The following is a 19,657-nucleotide window of genomic DNA, read 5'->3' on the forward strand; positions in this document are numbered from 1 at the left end:
TTTATTTTAGCATGAGAAATTTGGGAACATCCCCTCTTCTCCTCATGAGATACAGGGATCTCCAAACATCCCGGGACCACCTTCTAAAACAGTCCTCAGGCAACTGTATTCCCACAACAACCGGAAAAGCTCAACCTCTCTTGGATATGATCTTGTAATTAGTACACTCATCTAGATTTCACAGTTCTATATATAGCTGCCATCGCAGTTCTATATATAGCCGACAGATTCTCTTAAAATCTACTTTTACAGATACTCGTGAAATCTACGATCACCATGCCAGGTAGGTGTTATTACGGGTCCTTTTACAAAGGAAGAAACTGGGAGGTCAAATAGTTTGCCTAAAGCCACAGAGCCAATTAGGGTGGGACTGAGCATTCAAATCCATTTCTGATTCTACAAGCTCCTATCCCTAATTATCCTGCAGTAAAACCAAGTTTCCCAAATTGCTTTTCCATAATAGAAAGTATTGCTTTGATCACCGAATATTTTTCCCACACCTACTGCATATATTCCAAACCTAACTGACAAGATAAGGAATCCATGGGGGTGGGGGGGGGGGGCGTCTTTGACTCATTCAATCTTCCTTAAGTTAAACCCCAGGAGGAGTAGGGGTTTAGATCAATCAATCAACAAGTATTTTTTGAATGCCTGAGATTTTTCCTGCCAGGCATTACAAAAAACATACCCGAGTATCCGAATTTATTGTTATTCTGATATTCCAGTGTTGAGGGAGAAGGGAAGAAACCAAGAAGATACTCTGGGAATTTAGGAAGAAATAGAGAACGGATCTTATGAGGACAGAGAAGCACTGATCAACAGTCAAATGACAGTTTATGTGAAACAGGAGCCTGGGAAAATTAGTTGTTAAAGAGATGCTTTCAGGGGAAAAACTATTGCATTAAACCAACTGCCTTAATCTAAGTATGATTCATGATTATGATGAAATTTGAGATTATCTACCATGCAATCAACCGTATCTAAAGAAAAAAATGATGTAGTTAAGAATGCATGTGTATATGAAATGCAGCCTTGGAACAAAGTACAATGCTATGTAATAATATTATAAATGTTTTCCTAAAAAATATATAAGCATTCCCTAATAGGTTTGCCATATAACTATGCAGCCCTTTGGTTTCAGTAATAAGCAAGGAAATTGATTAAGTACTACTTCCCGTATTTGATATTAAGAAAAAACAAATGGCGTAATAAATTATTCAATTAAAGGCCGTTTTTTATTTCGTTCCATTAGAGTGCAATGAATTGGCTTAGAAAAAATAGGGCAAAATATACTAATCTTCGTTTTACTGGCATGTTATTACACACTAGTAAAACCAATTGGACTCATCTAAGGCCAGAAAGAGGCTGTTAGAAAGATGTTGCCGTCAGTACTTAAGAATCAAGAATGAAAACAAAAATGGTATAGATAAGGAAATATGTACACTATTCATATTCATTTTTAAAAACCACCTTGTCTTTGGCACAACTTCGGCAAATGCCACACATAACAAAAACAAAAGTTTTTTGTTTTGTACTGTTTTGTTTTTACTTAAAGCAATTATAAGGTGTAATTCGGTGGTATGTCCTGGTAAGTGATAATCTTCTCTACTCTTCACTTTTAATAGCTTTTGCCTCTAAACGGAGGGGAGAAGATAGGCCTATCTCTTCCCACCATGATTTTTCATAATGCCAACCCATTTTGTTCCCTTTATTCATTCAGCAAATATTAAGTATCTGCACAGTGCCTTGCCCATGATATGCAATGTGAACACAAATAAGACGATTATCACACAGGTGCTGATACAATCACCGTATTTCAAAATACCAAGAAAAAGATTTTCACTGAAAAACATTCCTCTATCACTTCTGCTTTAAAACACCTAGTATATCATCAACAGAGGCATATTTTAGCAGAAAATATTTGTAGCCTTAGATATGAGAGAGAGCTTTTCAAGGGCCAGTCTATAGATTGCCAATGATAGAAGAGAAACTCCCTGTTCATCTGTACTTATCTTTCTTTGGGTAGCACTAGTTTATATAGGTCCCCAAATCTTCAACCCCATAGGGGGAGACCAGGAATGATATAGCACTAAAATGGTTCCCGGTTCTTCTTCCCCTAGAATCAAAATCCTTAAGTTCAAACATAAGCCCTGAAAAGCAATGCAAAACCTACATGTGAACCTAACTATCCTATCATCTGAAAATCATTTCTCTTTCTATCTTAGTAACACTGCCTCAGAACCTCAATTCACGGGACCTACTATGAGCTAAGTACTCTTCTGTGTGTTAGGGATACGGCGGTAACAAAACAGAAGTCCCTGCCTGCTGGGAGCATCCATTCATAATAAACAATGGGAATATAGAGTAGACAAATAAATAAGTAAAATAAGCAGTATGTCATATCATCCTATGGAAAAAATTAAAGCAAGAAAGAGAAGGAGTGTTGAGGAGGTTGTAGTTTCAAACAAGGTAGTAAGGGATGACCTCAGTAGGAAAGCAGCATTATGCAAAGACTTGAAGAAGGTGAGAGAGGAAGATGTACAAGCAAAGGGAGGAGCAGGTGCAAAGACCCTGAGACAGGAATATATTGGGTGTTTCTAAGGCCAGTGTGACTGCAGTAGATTAAATGAGGGGCTAGGAAAGGGAAATAAGGATAAATGGGTAACAGAGACTACGTAGGGCCTTATACTTGGGTTTTTACGCTGGGTGAGATGGGGCACCATTGAAGTGTTTTGAGCAGATATGACATATTTTTAAAGTATCACTCTGGCCATTCTGCAGAGAATTGTTATGAGAATAAAGGACAAGGGGAGAACAGAAATCCAGTTAGGAAGAAAATGCCATAATCTAGGTGAACACAAATGATGGTGGCTAACTGATTTGGACATGGTAGAAGTAGGTGATGATGACCAGATTCTAGATATACTTTGAAGGTGGAATCAACGGATTTCCTAACACAATAGATGTGAAGTCTGAAGAAGTAGAAGAATCCAGGAAGTGACCAGAAGCTTTGTCATGAGCAGTAAAATGGATCTGCCGCTTACAAAATGAAGAACACCAGAGAGGAGCAGGTTTGAAGAATAAAGTCAGGAGTTTGATTTTGGATATTTCAGGCATAAGATGCCTGTCAGACATTCAAACATAGATGCTGAAAGTCAGGGAATCTGGAAGCCCGGGGTTAAGAGAAAGGAGTAAGCTAAAGATATAAACTGGGGAAGTGCCAGCATATCAATGAGACTGGATGAAAGCACAAAAGAACAGGAGGTACATGAACCAAACCCTGGTGCACTCCAATATTCCGGCATCAAGGAGCTGAGGAAAAAACACCTAAAGAGACCACGAAGGGAGTAGCTAATGAGGCAGGAGGAAAAGTAGGACAATGTGAAAGCCCAACGATCCCGTGAATGAAGTATTTCCAGGACGGCAGTAGTTAGTTACCTCAGATTCTACTGACTGGTCAAGTGATATGTGACTGAGAACTGGCTAATGGATTTAACAAAATAGAGGTCACCGGTTATCTTGGTAGTAGAAGATAGGACAGGGCACCGAAACTGGGTTGGACTAGGTTCACGAGAGAATAAAGAAGTATTAAGAGTGAGTTTAGAGACATCTCTCAAGGGATTTGGTATTAAGGGGAGGAAAAAGTTGTAATGGTAACTGGAGGGACTGAGAGTCAAAAGAGGTGAAAAAGTAGGTGACGTACCATCCCCGATGTATGGGGAATGGCGATAATGCGGCAGAGAGGGAGACTGAGAGCATGAACAGAGGGGAGAATGCTGGAGAGAAGAGAGAGCCGTGTCCTGGAGTGGGCAAGAGGGAATGGGATCCTGTGCACAGTAGGGCGCCGGCCTTGCACAGCAGCACAGAGTTCAACCATAGTAACAGGAGTAAAGACACAGTCAGAAATTCTCTTCTATTTGCTTCTATTTTTCAAGCAAAAGAGGAAGCAAAGTTTTCAGCTGAGGGGGAGAATGGAAGAGGAGGTGTTGAAGATTCGAGGAAATGAGAATGAGTAGGAGGCATCAGCCATCTAGGAGGGCAGAGGCATGAATGAACTAACCAACACATGCAGCCTGATAAGCCGGCAGCACCAATGGCCCACTGAGGATTAGTGATCACAAAATTAAAGCGAAACCAGTCAGCTTGACAGAGCGTTTTTCTCCAACCACATTAAATTGCAAGGAATAAACTAGAGTGGCAGCAAGTGGAGTTTTGGTTTGTTTTTGTTTTTTTTTTTTAAGATTTTTTATTTATTTGTCAGAGAGAGAGAGCTCTTGCACAAGCAGAGGGAGCAGCAGACAGAGGGAGAGAGAGAAACAGGCATTCCCACTGAGCAGGGAGCCCAATGGATATGGGGACTCGATCCCAGGACCTGGGATCACAACCCAAGCCAAAGGCAGACGCTCAACCAACTGAGCAACCCAGGCACCCTCAAATAAAATCTTTAAAAAAAAAAAAAAGAAAAAAAAGTTCTTGGTTATGAGAGTTATGTCTACTAAAATTTACCATATTAATATTAAACCAGAAAAAAATTTAAACACAAGAATATGCAACATGCGTTCCATGAGCTGCCAGAATGAAGATGTTCATCACATCACGCAGCTTCTGGAAAATTACACTGGGCTCTCCCAAGACAAGGAAATTAAAAAGGCAAATAATGTCTTCGTGTTATTATGGAAATAGTTTTGACCTCACAGACTCTGAAAAGGTCTTAGAGGCCGCAGAGGCCACTGGACCTGGTGAGAACAGCGGGCCTGGGATGTGGCCACAGAAGCAAGAAGCCAAGGCACAGTGGTGGCCACACAAGCGAAAGAGAGAAGGACACCGAATGGAGAAACCAGGGAACGAGAGGGACAATTTAAATGAATATTAAAATCACAAGAACCGTGACAGAAATAGTACTGGAACAAGTGGCAGTGAGCCAGGAGTGAAAATGGTCACCCCGCGCAGGGAGGTGACTGCAGCAGGGAGGGACTGCGGTTTGTAGGGTGCAGTGGAGGAGATCCAAACTCAGGAAGTCTTAGAGCGGAGGAAGGAAGACAGGCTGGAAATGGCAAAGAAGGCCAGAGAGGACCTTCTAGAACCTTCTCCAGGAGCCTGCGAATGAAAACTACCACCCCATGAGTGGGCACAAAAGAAGGAACGCCCTGACACGCAAAGCCACGTTTCAGTTACATCAAGAAAGTGCAGGGGGAAGTTCACCGAGAGGCTGAGGCCAGAAAGGGCTTTGCTGATGATAAACAAAGAGTTCCAGAGAGTGTGATAGAACAGCAGGTGAGGGATCCAAAAAGGGGCCATACGGCATCTGTTCCACTTACTATTGCCATGTCACAAACTACCCCGAAACTTAGCTGCCTTTTCAGAACCATTTAATTATGCTGATAGCATCTGCAGGGTCAGGAATTCAGACATGACATGGAGAGAATGGCTTGCGACGGTTCCAGGGTGGTCTGGGGCCCCAGCGAGGAAGACTCAAAGGCCAGCGCACTCAACAACCAAGGGCTCAAATCTACTAAAGGTTCCCCTACTCACATGTCTGGTGCCTAGGCCAGGGAGACCGAAGACCAGGGTTGCCAACCAGAGTGCGGCCTCTCCAACTGCACGGACTTTCTCACAGTGTGGTGACCTCCTCAGAGGCAGAAGAGCCAGGAGGTGGCCCAGAGCTCCAAACACAAGTGCTCCAGCCAACAAGGGGGAGGCTACATGGTCTGTTAGACCCCAGCCTCAGAAGGCAACGGCATCCAGTCCAGCAGGCCCTACTGGTTAATGCAACTACGAGCCTGCCCCAGAGTCAAGTGGAGGAAACACAGACAGACACTCAATGGGGAAACTGTTCAAAAAAAACTGGAGGCTGTATTTTAAAGCCATCTTCTAAGTATACCATCTCCTATTCCAAAGGAGCAGTTTCCAGATGCCGAAAGATGAAATGTATAGGAACATTATATAAACCATTGACGAATTTCCTGTTCCTGCCTGTTATGGACTGAATGTCTGTGTCCCCATGTTGAAGTCCTTACCCCCAGCATGGCTGTATTTGGAGAGGGGGCCTCTAAGGAAGGAATTAAGGTTAGATGACATCATAAAGGTGGGGCCCTGATCCCACAGGATTAGTGTCTTTATATGAAGACACAGGACAGAGTTCTCTCCACCTCTTGCACTCTACCTCATGCATACTCCACGGAACAGCCATGTGAGCACACACAGTGGGAAGGTCGCTGTTGGCAACCCAAGGAGAGAGCTGCCACCAGAAACACAAGACACCTGGATCAAGGACTTCTAGCCTCCAGAACAGGGAGGAAAAAAAAAAACAAAGACTTCTGTTGTTTAAGCCACCCAGTCTGTGGTATTTTGTTACGAAATCCCAAGAAGACTAAGACACTGTCATCCTGCCTTTTTCAGTATGATGAGTAGAGGCTGAAAGGGTAGGGTTTTGAATAAATGAAGTCATTGAATTCAGAGCCCAGATCACACCCAATAATAATATACATTGTTGATGGGAAAATAAGACTACTCTTCATTGGTAGGGCTTTTACACACACACACACACACACACACACACACACACACGCATGATGTATCAGCATTCAAGTTCACGAACAAAGCCAGATGAGGTGCTTTCTCAGCAGATGCAGCAGCACTACAGGTGTCTGATTCTAGCCTGGCAAATTTTTATTCTAACTAAAATTATAAGGGGAAAAAGTGAAACAGTAACACACACACACACACACACACACACCAAAAAAACTAAATTTATATTGCTTTGTTCAAGGTTTTCATTTAATGAAAATGTGCCCTGCACATACTAGAAAATTATACATTTAAAAAGATACACTTGCATTCATCTGAAAAATCTAATTTTAAATACCATTCTCCTCTAGTCAACAATCTTGACAGTTCTGAAGAGGGCAATGTAGAAATCCGTCTGACTGTCAAAGTGTGACTTCATGAGCATATCAGCGCACCCAGCTCAGTCTTTGTCATGGAATTTATGAGTATCAGTAATTGGAGTTATAAATACTTGACATTAGAAGATATCAAGGGGGAAAACTGTTCACAGTATATATATCAGAAGAAAAGAACAAATAAGTACTACGTTATTACCTGAATACTCACCTATGTGATTTCTTACCATTTTGTTGTTGTTGTTTAATATACTAAAGTAAAATCTATATTCCTCAACTTTTTCTCAAATAATGAACTGTATCTACAGAAACATAGGCTTTACTAATTTATGCTGTCAATTTTTCATATTGTCTGCTATATTCAACAACTGTGAAGACAAAATAAATACTTAGCAAGATAATAATTCTAACATTAATTCCAAAGAAGTCTCAAGCATACCTACTGATGTCTTCTACACATCTTTATTCGAAATATAAAGTAAGCCTTTAAAACACATCAACATCTAATGGTTAATGCACATTGAAATTACACTCCCAGTCTTGAGAAGAAATCTGTCAGTTCTCATGTTCACACTTTGGGTGATGCAATATAAAGGGCAGATTTCTAGTAAAGCTATTAAGTGAGAGAGGTGTGCTTACAAGGTAGACCAACAGAAGGTACTGGTCAAATTACTCGCCCGCTTCCAGCTACATCATCCCTGGACTGTTTTTTCTTTCTTGTCTGACGTTCAGATCTTAGGAAGAGATGTCCACCTAAAATAGAAACAGGACTGTTCCCTGTGATCATTCATTTGCCCTCCTGTTTCCTGTCCCTTCTAGTTTTAAGTCTTCAAGTCACTGAAGCCACTCCAGATATCTGGTACAGCAGAGAATGGGGAAAAAAAAACAGGAAAGGGTAGGGGGACACAGGATCAGATAGAAGTGTCCAATACCCTGCAAGGATTGAAAACTCCTTGACAAGTGCAAAAGGAGAGAAAAACTAATGCCTGTGTGGTTTTGCGGGCACTGTGCACATTTTGACCAATGACCCTCATCACCTAGCATGATGGTTATTTGGCACCGGCACATTCAACATGGCACTGGAGCAATCCAATGGTGATGTCTGCAGAAGGTACTGTAAGACAGGTCCAGATGAGGGCACCTTTCCCAAGATCCCACAAACTCCATCATGTTTCAAGGGAAAGAGTTAAGTGCTTGCTGGCTCCCAGGAGGGATACAGAAATGCTGACGGGACTGGTACCTAGAAAAGGCTTAGTTTTGACAAGAAGGTCACAGGCTACAAGGATCTCACAAGTAGATACAATGGCAAGGTCCAGGAAGTCCAAATCAGCTGCCAGGAGGACATTCAAAGACCAAATGGGAACAGTCTCATTTCAGTGGAGACCAGGGCACAACGCCCAGTCACCGAGCATGCCAAGTCTAGAGCAATGGACACAGTGCGGGTCACACAATGAATAAAATGCCCTTCACCCAGGGCCATGGAGATACTAAGCTTTCCCCTTCAGAGAATGAGGGAGGAGAAACCCCTTGAGAAATGAGAGCAATGACCAAACTGAAGTTTTTAAGCTGAAGACTAATATGCTCTTAATTAATACGATCAGGTGTTTTCCATCTTCCATATGGATGGGATCTCAAAGGCAAGGTGCGAGCAACTATAGAAAATAAATTGTTTCATTTACATATCTTAAAGGTAGTGTGTACATTTTTACACACACACATTTCTTCCATCCTTCTGAACCTTTCTCCCCAACCCCAGCTACATAAACATATTCTAAACTAGTAGTGTTCCAAGTGTTTGGTCTGTGATCAGTGCCGATCAGGAAACTGTTTATTACCTGTCCATGGTTAGATAACTGCTGAAAATGAAGATAGGTGTTTAGAAATTCATATAGCAATCTGGCATTGCTCCAACGTCCAAGTCTGGGATTAACGAGCTCATCTCACTGAACAGGGTATAGACAAATACAGGTTTGGTGAGACTCAGGTGAGACACAGTACACTCACTGTGCTATATAGGACCACATAAGAGAATAGGATTAAAAAAGAAAAAGAAAGAAAAGAAAGAAAAGAAAAGAAAAGAAAAGAAAAGAAAAGAAAAGAAAAGAAAAGAAAAGAAAAAGAAAAGAAGAGAAGAGAAAAGAAAAATGAAAAGAAGAGAAAAAAAAAAAAAAAAGAAAAAACTCCTTCACCAGGAATAACTTAGGAAGCACTAACATAGGGAGGCACCTGGATGGCCCAGGTGGTTAGGCGTCTGATTCTTGGTTTCAGCTCAGGTCATGATCTCAGGGTTGTGAGACTGAGCTCTCTCTCTCCCCCCACCCCCTCTCCTTCTACCCCTCCACCCAGTTGTGCACATGTGCTCTCTCTCTCTCCCTCTCTCAAATAAGTAAATAAATGTTTACTTTGTAACTTTTTTAAAGATTTTATTTATTTATTTGTTTATTTATTCATGAGAGACACACACACACACAGAGAGAGAGAGAGGGACAGAGGCAGAGGCAGAGGGAGAAGCAGGCTCCATGCACGAGGGACTCCAGAATCACGCCCTGAGCCAAAGACACTCAACCACTGAGCAACCCAGGCATCCCAAAAAATAAATTAAAAAAAAAATTAAAAAGCACTAAAGTAGATAAGCATGCAGCCTAATATTGCTACTAACTATATTTAGGATCACCAATAAGAATGAAGGACTTAATATTTTTTAAAATATTAAAAAATTTTAAAAATTTTTTAAATATTTAAAACAGACCAATAAGAATGGAGGACTTCACATGTAAATGATGTGTTCATGCCCAGGAAAGAACAAGGGACAACAGGTTGTTAAAACCACGGTTCCAAAAGAGTTCAGCCAGAAAAAAAAAAAAAAAGTGAAGCTAGAACTTTCCACGGCAGCATGTGACGATGTTACTTTCCACAGCGGCAAGTACCATATTCACACTCCAAGAGCAGATTTAGTTTCAGGCAAACAATATCAAGTCACATGAAATAAATGTCGTTAATTTGAAAGTTATTGATTTTTTAGTAGTTTTGTTTGTATTTCATCCGTAAAATGTGCTTTGGTTCTGTGGTTGTACGAGAGCCATAAGCATCAGGAGTTTACACCTAGTTTTATGTCAGTATATATTTAAGTAGCATAATAAAAATGAAGTCAGCAATAGAGACCTGCAAGACATTTTTTCTCCCGTAAAAAGGTTCTGTACATGATTTCAATTTGAGAAGTGAGGGTCCCTTGGATATCGGGTTGAGATCAGAAGCCTGGACTGGAGAGAGAGGCAGAAACCGAATAACAGGGCGCAGGTGGCAAGGTCTACTCGGCATCTGAGTTGGATTTTTCCAAGGGCAGTCAGAAAAGAGGCTGTCTAGACTGTGCAGCTTTGTAGATGTTGTAATTTAGTCGCATCATTTGAGTCCTTTTGTAACAAAGGGAGCCTAACAGAGAAACCTCATAACAGTTTCATTTTGGAAGACAGAATTAAGATTTCATTAAGGTTTTTTTAATTTTTAAGTAATCTCTCCACCCCACATGGGGCTCAAACTTACAACCCTAAGATAGAGCGTCACATGCTCTACCGACTAAGCCAACAAGGCGCTCTGAGAATTAAGATTTTTACTTCTCCTCTTTGTATTATAACAATAACAGTTTTCACCCCCATAACATAACCCCAGGAGGTCAGCTTGTCAAGAATCATCCTAAATTCAGAGAGGAGAAAAGGAAGGTTCAGAGGGGAGTCTGTGGCTAGGCCAAACAATTCGGAGCATGGCTAAAAGAGGCCCCGAATCCCAGTTTTCTAATTTTGAGTCTCATATAATAAGTGTTTTTAAACTTTTATTTAAGAGCATTTAGCTGTTTTCAGAAAATAATAATATTAAAAACCCACCGAATTCTATTACTACGAAAGACACTTCCACAGCATAATAACTATCACTCTTTTCTTTCAATTAAAAAAAAATGACTTGGGATCCCTGGGTGGCGCAGCGGTTGGGCGCCTGCCTTTGGCCCATGGCACGATCCTGGGGACCCGGGATCGAATCCCATGTCGGGCTCCCAGTGCATGGAGCCTGCTTCTCCCTCTGCCTATGTCTCTGCCTCTCTCTCTCACTGTGTGCCTATCATAAATAAAAAATAAAAATAAATAAATAAATAAATAAATAAATAAATAAATAAATAAATAAATGACTTAAAATTTCCTATTAGTTATAGAAGATTAATGCACAGGATAATAATTATTTTTTCCTTTAGGATTAGACAGTATATGAATTTTACATAATTAAAAAAAAAACAGCGCACGTTAAGCTTTCACCATGATCCAATCACTTTGGTGGCCCTCGATTTTCACATTGTTCTATCAGAACGTGTTTACATTTTTTTTCCCCTACATAAACTTAAAGAGGAAATAAAGAAAGGCAATATGAGGTAGAAAGAAAGCAGTCTCTGGTTTAAGGCACTGGGTTTTAAGACACGACTCTGATTCTAATCACTACCTACATGGCCCCCACACCTGGTGGTGTTTCCCACCTTCACCTGCATACCAAGTCCCCCTCCTGAGTATCTCTGCATGGCCTGAAACAGGGCATAGCCTCCTAGTGACCCCACCCCTCAAGTCCCTCCCTTTTCCAATGTTTTCTCCTCGCCTCCAGGGTGACTTTTCCAAGATATAAACCTGATCCCTTCACGTCTCTATCAGAAACCCTTCAACTGACCCAATTTCATTGCCTGATGAAGACAATCTGAACTCTTCAATCTGACATACAACTTCTTTCTAAATCTGGCCCTCTACGTCTCATCTTCTCCACCCAGCTTCCCCACGTTATGGGGAAGGGCATAGTCATATTCTACACTCCATGTGCATGGTCAAAGCCCACAATCCAGCCCCTTAAGAAGCCAACAGTGGTTCCTGACATATTCTATTCTATGATGCTTTGGAGCATGCCATGCCCATTGCATGAAATCTCTACCCTCACATCCCAGCCCAACCTTCTATGTTCCTCTCCTGCCTTCAAGTCTTTTAACACTTCCTCTGTAGCACCTCCTCAGCACAGTCAATCCCTCTTCTCTGCTCCCTCAGCACTAATCTTTCCAGAAGAGAAGCTGTATTGAGTTCTTCGTCAGATCCATAACTCTCTAACTATAGATATATAATAATCTCCTTGAACATGGGAACCCTGATTTTCTCATCACAGCAGTTAGTGGTAAATAAAAGTTTGCTAAACGTATGAAAAAAGTGGCCTTAAGAGCTTCTTCATCTTTGTGTCAGCCAGACTAGGACATATATCAGTGACCTCGCCTTCATAACGTTCTCTGTTTTAGTACATTTACATACTAAATGTACTAAAATGTACGTTTAGTACATTTTCACAAAATGCTGGGCTTTTTTCTTTTATTAGTTTATGAAGTTTTTAAAGAATACAAAGTCATCATTTCTTCAGCAGGACACCTTGAGGTGTTAAGTCGACAGATCTGTATCAAGATATCATACAAATAATGAGTTGCTATTACTGAGCCTGGCACTATATGAAAGGTGCTGTCATACATAAATTCCACATTTGTTCATTCATTTAGTCCTCCCATGAGGTAGATGTTATTTGCCCTCATCTTCAAGAAGAGAATACAAGAGGTCTGAGAACTTAAAAGATCACAGAGCTAGAAGTGCCGAAGAGATTTAAACCCACTGTTGTTCAACTTCTAGTACCTTCTTGTCCACCACTGTGCTGGGTGGGAGCTAAGGAATCCATCTAGGATACTAATCACGTCATCACATTCTTTTCAACACCTGATTTGCTGCTTAAAGTTTAATCACTGTTGAAATGAAAGGCGGTAAGAAATTTGGTCAGGTGCATTTTAATCAGCATATATAGTTAAAAAACAATAAACTTCCCATAAAACTGACAGCACTGTTTGGTCACTGACATGCCTAAACGAGCAGGTTTCTTGAATAAGGACATTTGTATTGATAGGTTTTTCTAATTCTATTAGGAAACCCTTGAATTTATGAAGCAATACACTTTAATAAGAGATAAAACAAGAGATTCAAACCCAGGTTTTGCTTTTGCATTTGAATAATCATTTGGTTAGATATGTTACTTTGGATTACTATTACTTTCTTATTTATATTACTTAACTATTATCATAATTTAAGTAAAAATAAGCTGATCAGATCCTAAGTTCCTAAACCATCAGCCATCATGCAACATTTAATATAACAGTCTTTAAAACTATGATATCCTTTTCCAGTTTAAGTTGATACTTCTTTTTCTTGGTGGAAAAAAAACCAATCGGGTTACTGCAGAAGAAAGCATTATCTGAAGTCCCTTTGTCTGGCTACTGGGCCTTCTAATAGATAGCTAGGCTGAGAGTTCAGATGGATGGCTTTAATTAAATAAAATGTTGGCAAAAGAGCAAATGCACAATGGCTATTAACAATACAGTGGTTTCCCCGATCATTGCAGTGAGGGAAAATACCGAATTCTTGTTAATTCTTGCCTTCATGGCAAATACTCTTTGAAAAAGAATGAAAACTATGCAATTTGAGATATATATATATATATATATATATATATAAAATCATTGGTGGGGAAAGTCATTCACTTAAATGACTATCTTTAAGTGCAGTCAAACAATTGTCCTTAAAAATATGTTGACATTTCAATCCTTCTTGTTAGAGTTTAATAAATCTATCTGGTTAGTTTGTCAAATGTCCAAAATATACTTTGGAAGCTTTGTCCCACTAAACTAAAAATTCTTCTGACAAATTCTTTTTTTTTTTTTTTTTTAATTTTTATTTATTTATGATAGTCACAGAGAGAGAGAGAGAGAGGGGGGCGGGCAGAGACACAGGCAAAGGGAGAAGCAGGCTCCATGCACCGGGAACCCAATGTGGGATTCGATCCTGGGTCTCCAGGATCGCGCCCTGGGCCAAAGGCAGGCGCCAAACGGCTGCGCCACCCAGGGATCCCTCTTCTGACAAATTCTTGATGAAAGATTTAGTGTCAGTTTATTAGATGCAAAAAATCCATGTTTTATATAAGTGTCTGTGTGTGTTATGTATGTATACATATATAATGCTAAAAATTTCATGTCAAAAAATGTAACTTAACTTCTTTTTTTGAAGTAGCTCTTCAGAAAATGGTGCCCTAAGTCTTGGCTTTATAACTTCAGGCATTTTTTTTTCATTCTGTGAGCATCAGTTTCTTCATCTGTCAGGGGAAATAATAATACCTACCTTAAAGGCATGCGGTAAGGATTGTACCAAACAATGCATGTTAAGTGTCCAACACCATGCCCAACACATAGCATTCTCTCCACGCATTTTGATTTCTTCTCTCTTCCCCACAGCACTCCCCAGCCAAAAGTCAAATTTCAAACTGGAATTTTTGATAAGTAGGTTGTATAGAATAAGGTCACCAAATCTCCTTGAGGTATGGAAAGTGAAATGGAGGGATCCCTGGGTGGCGCAGCGGTTTGGCGCCTGCCTTTGGCCCAGGGCGCGATCCTGGAGACCCGGGATCGAATCCCATGTCAGGCTCCCGGTGCATGGAGCCTGCTTCTCCCTCTGCCTGTGTCTCTGCCTCATTCTCTCTCTCTCTCTCTGTGACTATCACAAATAAATAAAAATTAAAAAAATAAATAAATAAATAAATAAAAAAAAGGAAAGTGAAATGGACCAAAGATATAATAATAATGCACACCACTTAAGCCCCCTGTGCTTTCTCATATTTTGTAAAAATTAAGTTCTTTGTATCTTAAGAGATCCAAATACTCAGTCAACAAAACAGAAGCCAAATCCCAGACATGATAATTTCTACAGAAGTCCAAAAGGAAGTTCTCAAGTTTACCTGTATACCTCCAAAACTTAAGAACAGAAACACAAGGAGGAAGGGAGCTATATATAAAATGTATACGTTCCTCCCTGATGAAGACACACACACACACATACACATGCGAACATTTACTAAGCAAAGCCACAGAAATCAGAAGGGAAGCTACAAGGCAAAGGAAACATCATTAATTACTAAGACTTTCCTTAACAGTCATATTTCTATTACACATGAGAAACCAATAAGCAGATTAAAACAACTAATACATTACTTAATTCAAGTGGGTTATTAAATAGTTTTCAGTATCATTTCTCTTCTCCTAAAACATTTACCCAAAAGTGTATTAGATGACTTCTGAATGGATTGGGTGTATCAGCTCAAGCAGAAAACCCAGGGAGGGGAAAGACAGAGAAATGTGTCCTGAATTTTAATAGTATGTCATTGTACATGGGTGCATCTTAACATGTCATTGTAGAAGTGACTGCATTAACTGCAACAACCCATATGTTACGGTTTCTCTGCTCAGCATCGCATGCAGTAGCAATAGTTCACTCAACATCATCTTGACAGAAGCCTTCAAGATGAACCCAAGTTATGAATGCTGTGTAGGTATGGCATGAAATCCTATAGATTGGTCAAGTCTCTCTTAGTATGTGATAATACTAAGAAGGCAGTTTCCCTAAATCTTTGAGTTGAGATTAGCATTTTTTAAAAAAGAATAATGCTAAGAAATAGTTGTTCAAATATGTGGTCCTTAAAGAAGCTAGCAGTCTGTATTAAACTTAATTAAATTAAACTTAATTTGCATTAAGTTTCAGGAAGAGATTTAGCTAAACAAAATCTACATGAAAAAATGTTATGCTAGAGTAGTCTCCGTAACAGGTTTTACAATGCTTAACTGTAAATTGCAGTTGCGGGGAGAGAGGGATGTGGAAAAAGCAATGGTTGTATGAGCACAACCAACCTTAGAATCTAATGATATTAGAAATCAGCATTTTGGCCAATGTGATCCCCAGACAAAATTTAAAATGTACTTGTTCCCTTTATGTTCATTATTTTCCTGACCAACCTGATGGTTCAATATATTTGTTTATATGTAAAGAGAACTAATTCAATACTATTTGAATCCTTTAAAGTCATAAATTCCAAGGTGGGTGGGGGGGACTAAATACAAGTTGATTACAAATGCAAATAGAAAACAATGCTCATTACACTAATACCCTCCAAAATACAAGCCAATTATAAGCAGTGTCCTTTGACACATGCATTAAAAATCATGTAGTCAGCTCAATCAATTTAAATATGTACGGATATATGTGCACTCACAAGTAACTGAGACACAAAAACCAGGTAGGAGATTTTAAAAGAAACAAATCACATATATTTGTGCATTCCCAACGAATCAAGACCTCGACAAGAAATGCCACAATTAAATCCGAAACAATACTAATCAGAAAAGCATCACATGATATGAGCAAGAAGAAATCCTTAAGGTGTAAAAAGACACCAAGTCACAAACATCCCTATTTCTCCTATGGGAGAAGATAAAGTGGAATACGCAATTTCTGCCTCAGATTTCTATGTTCTGGAGGAAATTCAGTCTTCTCTGCACCAAGCAGATTAGGCGATCATCTTGCAAAGTTACCATATATTTCTAAAAGACATACAAGTACATTTTGTCACAATCCAAAAATCTACCCATTTCAGCATTCGGATAAAACTTGTCGGCGGTACTGCAGTGGTTTTTTAGCAAACAGGCCCAGTTAGCGCCAAGTCCATGGTGACATCTAGTTGACAGGACAGACCCTCGGTGTTTGACAGAGTGCTTTCATTTAGTGCTTTTACCTGGTTATGAATTATTGGTACCGCTCTTTGCAACCTGGAAGATGATATGACTTACGAAAGGGAAAAGCAAGGGCAACTCTAAAGCAGGGGCAGCCTTTTGAATAGGTAAACCTAAGGTCACCTGCCAGGAAAGGGCGCTGGAAAATGAATGCACGTACCCAAGAAGGAAGTGGTTAAAAAGGGATGAATTCCCTGAGTCATTAAACACGACATAAACCAAAGACAGGTTGTGCCACCTAGAGAAAAACTGGAAATCGTACATTGGCTCTTCAGCAGTCAGCAGGATTTCAAACGCCCTGAAACTTTTGGCATGCCCAGTAACCCAACCACCCTCCACACCAACCCATCAAGCTGCTGGATTCAAGCTCCCCTTGACAACCCTGCCTTCTCCACACACCAGATTTGCCGCCTCCTGCTTTCCTCACCCCCCACCCACCCACCCACCCACCAGGCACCCACCCAGCAGGCACCATTTAACCTCGGCATCGACTGTTGCCACAGCCCATGCAGACCCAGCATCCTGAAACACAGCCAATTCTAAAGCATTTTTCCTCGAAGCCAGGGCCAGCTCGGGTGGGAGGAGCGGGGGTGGGCGCGGGGGTGATCAACCCTGGTGGATCCAGCCGGCCGGGGTGCCCCCGGAGGCCAGCGCAGCCCGGGCGCACAGCTCCCGAGCCCCCCCAGCCCACCCGGGGGTGCCGTGGGGGAGGTTCTGGTGCCCTCGGCGCATCGCCCGCAGGGTACGAGCTGCCTCCCTGGCCAAGCTCTGCAGCATCCCGGCAGCACGGCGTGACCCGACGGCCCCGAGCCCGGCAGGTGCAGGCGGCCTCCAACTTTCCTGCCGTCGCGTCACCTGGAGGCGGCGGCGCGCCCAGCTCGGTCTGCGGGGCGGGGGCACGCGAGGTCCTCCCGCAGCGCCTTCGCCCAAGGAACCAGACACTGACTACGAAAAGCCCGCAGTCCTGCGGAATCAACTTGACAGCGGGGACTGCGCCAGGGCATAAGTCACCCCGGGCCCCCGCGCCCCCCGCGCCCCCCGCGCGCCCCCGCGCCCCCCGCTCAGTCTCCGGCAACTTCGGGCGCAGCAGCCCCGCCGAAGCCCAGCCGGAGGCCGCGGGAGGAGGAAAGTTTGAAAAGTCACTTAAAACCCCGCAGGACCCCCCCGGCACCCACCCGTCGGCAGGCGCGCGGGGCTCCACGTGCGAGCCGCCCCGGGACGCCGGGTGCCCTCCACGCCCCCGTCTCCGCCCGAGTCCCCGCTGCCCCCGCGGCGCCCTCCCCGCCCCCCAAATCCCGCCACTCGGCGCCTCGCCCCCCCGCGGCCCCGGAGGGCGCCCCTCCCCCGCGGCCGGGCAGGTCGGGGCGCGGGGGGAGGGGCGGGGCGGCCGCGGCCCGGACCCCGCTCCCGCTCCCGCTCCCGCCGCCCGCCGCCCGCTCACCTCGCTCCTGCTCCTCCGCCTGCAGGCAGATGGGGATGTTCTTCTTCCAGCCCGGCATGGTGTCCGCCCGCCGGCTCGCGCGCGGGCTCGCTCTCCCGGCTCCGGGGCTCGGCGGGGCTCAGGGGCTCAGGGGCTCAGCGGCTCAGCGGGGCTCAGCGGGGCCGGGGCGCCCAGGCGGCTCCCGGGCACATCCAGGCGGCGCCGGGCGGCGGCTCCGAGGCCGGGCTGGCGGCGGCGGCGGCGGCGGCGTGCGCGGGAGGCCGGGCCGGGCCGGGCCGGGCGGGGCGGGGCGGGGGCGGGGGCGGGGGCGGGGGCGGCGCGCAGGCCGAGCGGCGGACGGCGGAGCCCGGGGGGCGGGCGCGGGCGCGGGCGCGGGCGGGGGGCGCGGGCCGGGCGGGGGTTGGGGGCTCGCGCCGCCGCCTCGCCCCTCCTCCTCCGCCTCCGCCTCCGCCACCGCCTCCTTCCCCTTCCTTGTCTCTCCGCCACCAGCAGGTGGGACCCGGGCCGCCGCCGCCGCCGCCGCCGCCGCACAAAGCTCGGCAGGACTGAGGCTGCGGGCTCCCCGGGCGCCGGGCGGCCGAGCCTCCCCCGAGACGCGCGCGGGGCTGCGGGGGGCGGGGGCGCGGGCGGGGGCGCGGGCGCGGGCGGGAGGGGCGGGGGCAGGGGGAAGGGGCGCTCACTGCCTGCGCGCCCGGGGCCGCCCGCCTGCCGCCAGGTACCGCGCCGAGCTGGCACCGAGCCGCGGGTGCGGAGCCCTCGCCGCCCTCCCCGGCCTCCCCGGCCTGCACCCCCTCCCCCTCCTGCCCCTCCCCGGCCGCACCCCCTCCCCGCACCCCCTCCCCCTCCCCGGCCCCGCTCTCTGGCCCGCACCCCCTCCCCCTCCCCGGCCCCCCCTCCCTGGCTCCGCACCCCGTCCCCGGCCCCCATCCATGGCCCGCACCCCCTCCCCCTCCCCAGCACCCGCCCCGGCCCCGCACCCCCTCCCCGGCCCTCACCCCCTCCCTGCCCCCTTCTCTGGCCCGCACCCCCTCCCCCTCCTCCTCCCCGGCCCTCCTCCCTTCCCGGCCCCCCTCCCCGGTCCTGGCCCGCACCCCCTCCCACCCCCACCCCCGCCCCGAGGGGAGGCTCCGCCGTCCCCGATTCGCTAACTTCGCCCTCAACTAAGGGGAAGAGCAACTTTGGGGATGGCCGCGCCGCCCCCAGAAACCCGTCTCCCGGCGGAGCGGGCAGGGCGTGAGCGCAGAACCTCTTTTGTCTCCGATGAAGCCAGGGGACCCGGGCTAAGGGGTCAGTCCCGTCCCCAACAACAGCAAGGGTCTCCCGACCAGGTTTTAGGGTCAGTCGCTGCCCGTGGTCACAGTAGGACAGCGGCGCTGTGTGGGGGTGGACAGCAGCCTGGAAGGTACCCCCCGGGGGGGGGGCGCTGGTGATGTCCCGGGACATCCTGGGAAGGGCTCCTGACAGCCTTCAGGATGACACTGGGCGACTGTCGGCCCTGTGGGGCTGTGACCCCCGACTGCCGCCCCCTGGGGTGGGGACCTGGCTGCATGACACCCACATCTTCACCTCCAAAAAGACAAAAAGAAAGCCCAGAAAGATAGGATCTTTTTTTTCCCCTTGCCCCTGCATAATCAGACTTATCAGGCTGCAATGTTT

At 45.1% G+C, this 19,657-nt stretch overlaps 1 protein-coding gene across 2 annotated transcripts in view; it reads right to left on the bottom strand.

Annotated features, from left to right (window-relative positions):
- The window catches only part of GRIP1 (glutamate receptor interacting protein 1), a 664,081-nt gene extending 645,926 nt beyond the window's left edge, over nucleotides 1-18,155 (bottom strand). The window contains exon 1 of one of the 2 annotated variants that reach the window (XM_077913731.1): nucleotides 18,002-18,155. In XM_077913731.1, the coding sequence (XP_077769857.1) occupies nucleotides 18,002-18,059 (58 nt within the window). In that variant the 5' untranslated portion in view covers nucleotides 18,060-18,155. The remainder of the gene's footprint in view (nucleotides 1-18,001) is intronic. The other variant, XM_077913735.1, reaches the window with a different exon arrangement.
- Nucleotides 18,156-19,657: the final 1,502 nt, after the last annotated feature.

The sequence above is a fragment of the Canis aureus genome, chromosome 11, assembly GCF_053574225.1.
Source record: "Canis aureus isolate CA01 chromosome 11, VMU_Caureus_v.1.0, whole genome shotgun sequence".
Taxonomy (NCBI): Eukaryota; Metazoa; Chordata; class Mammalia; order Carnivora; family Canidae; genus Canis; species Canis aureus.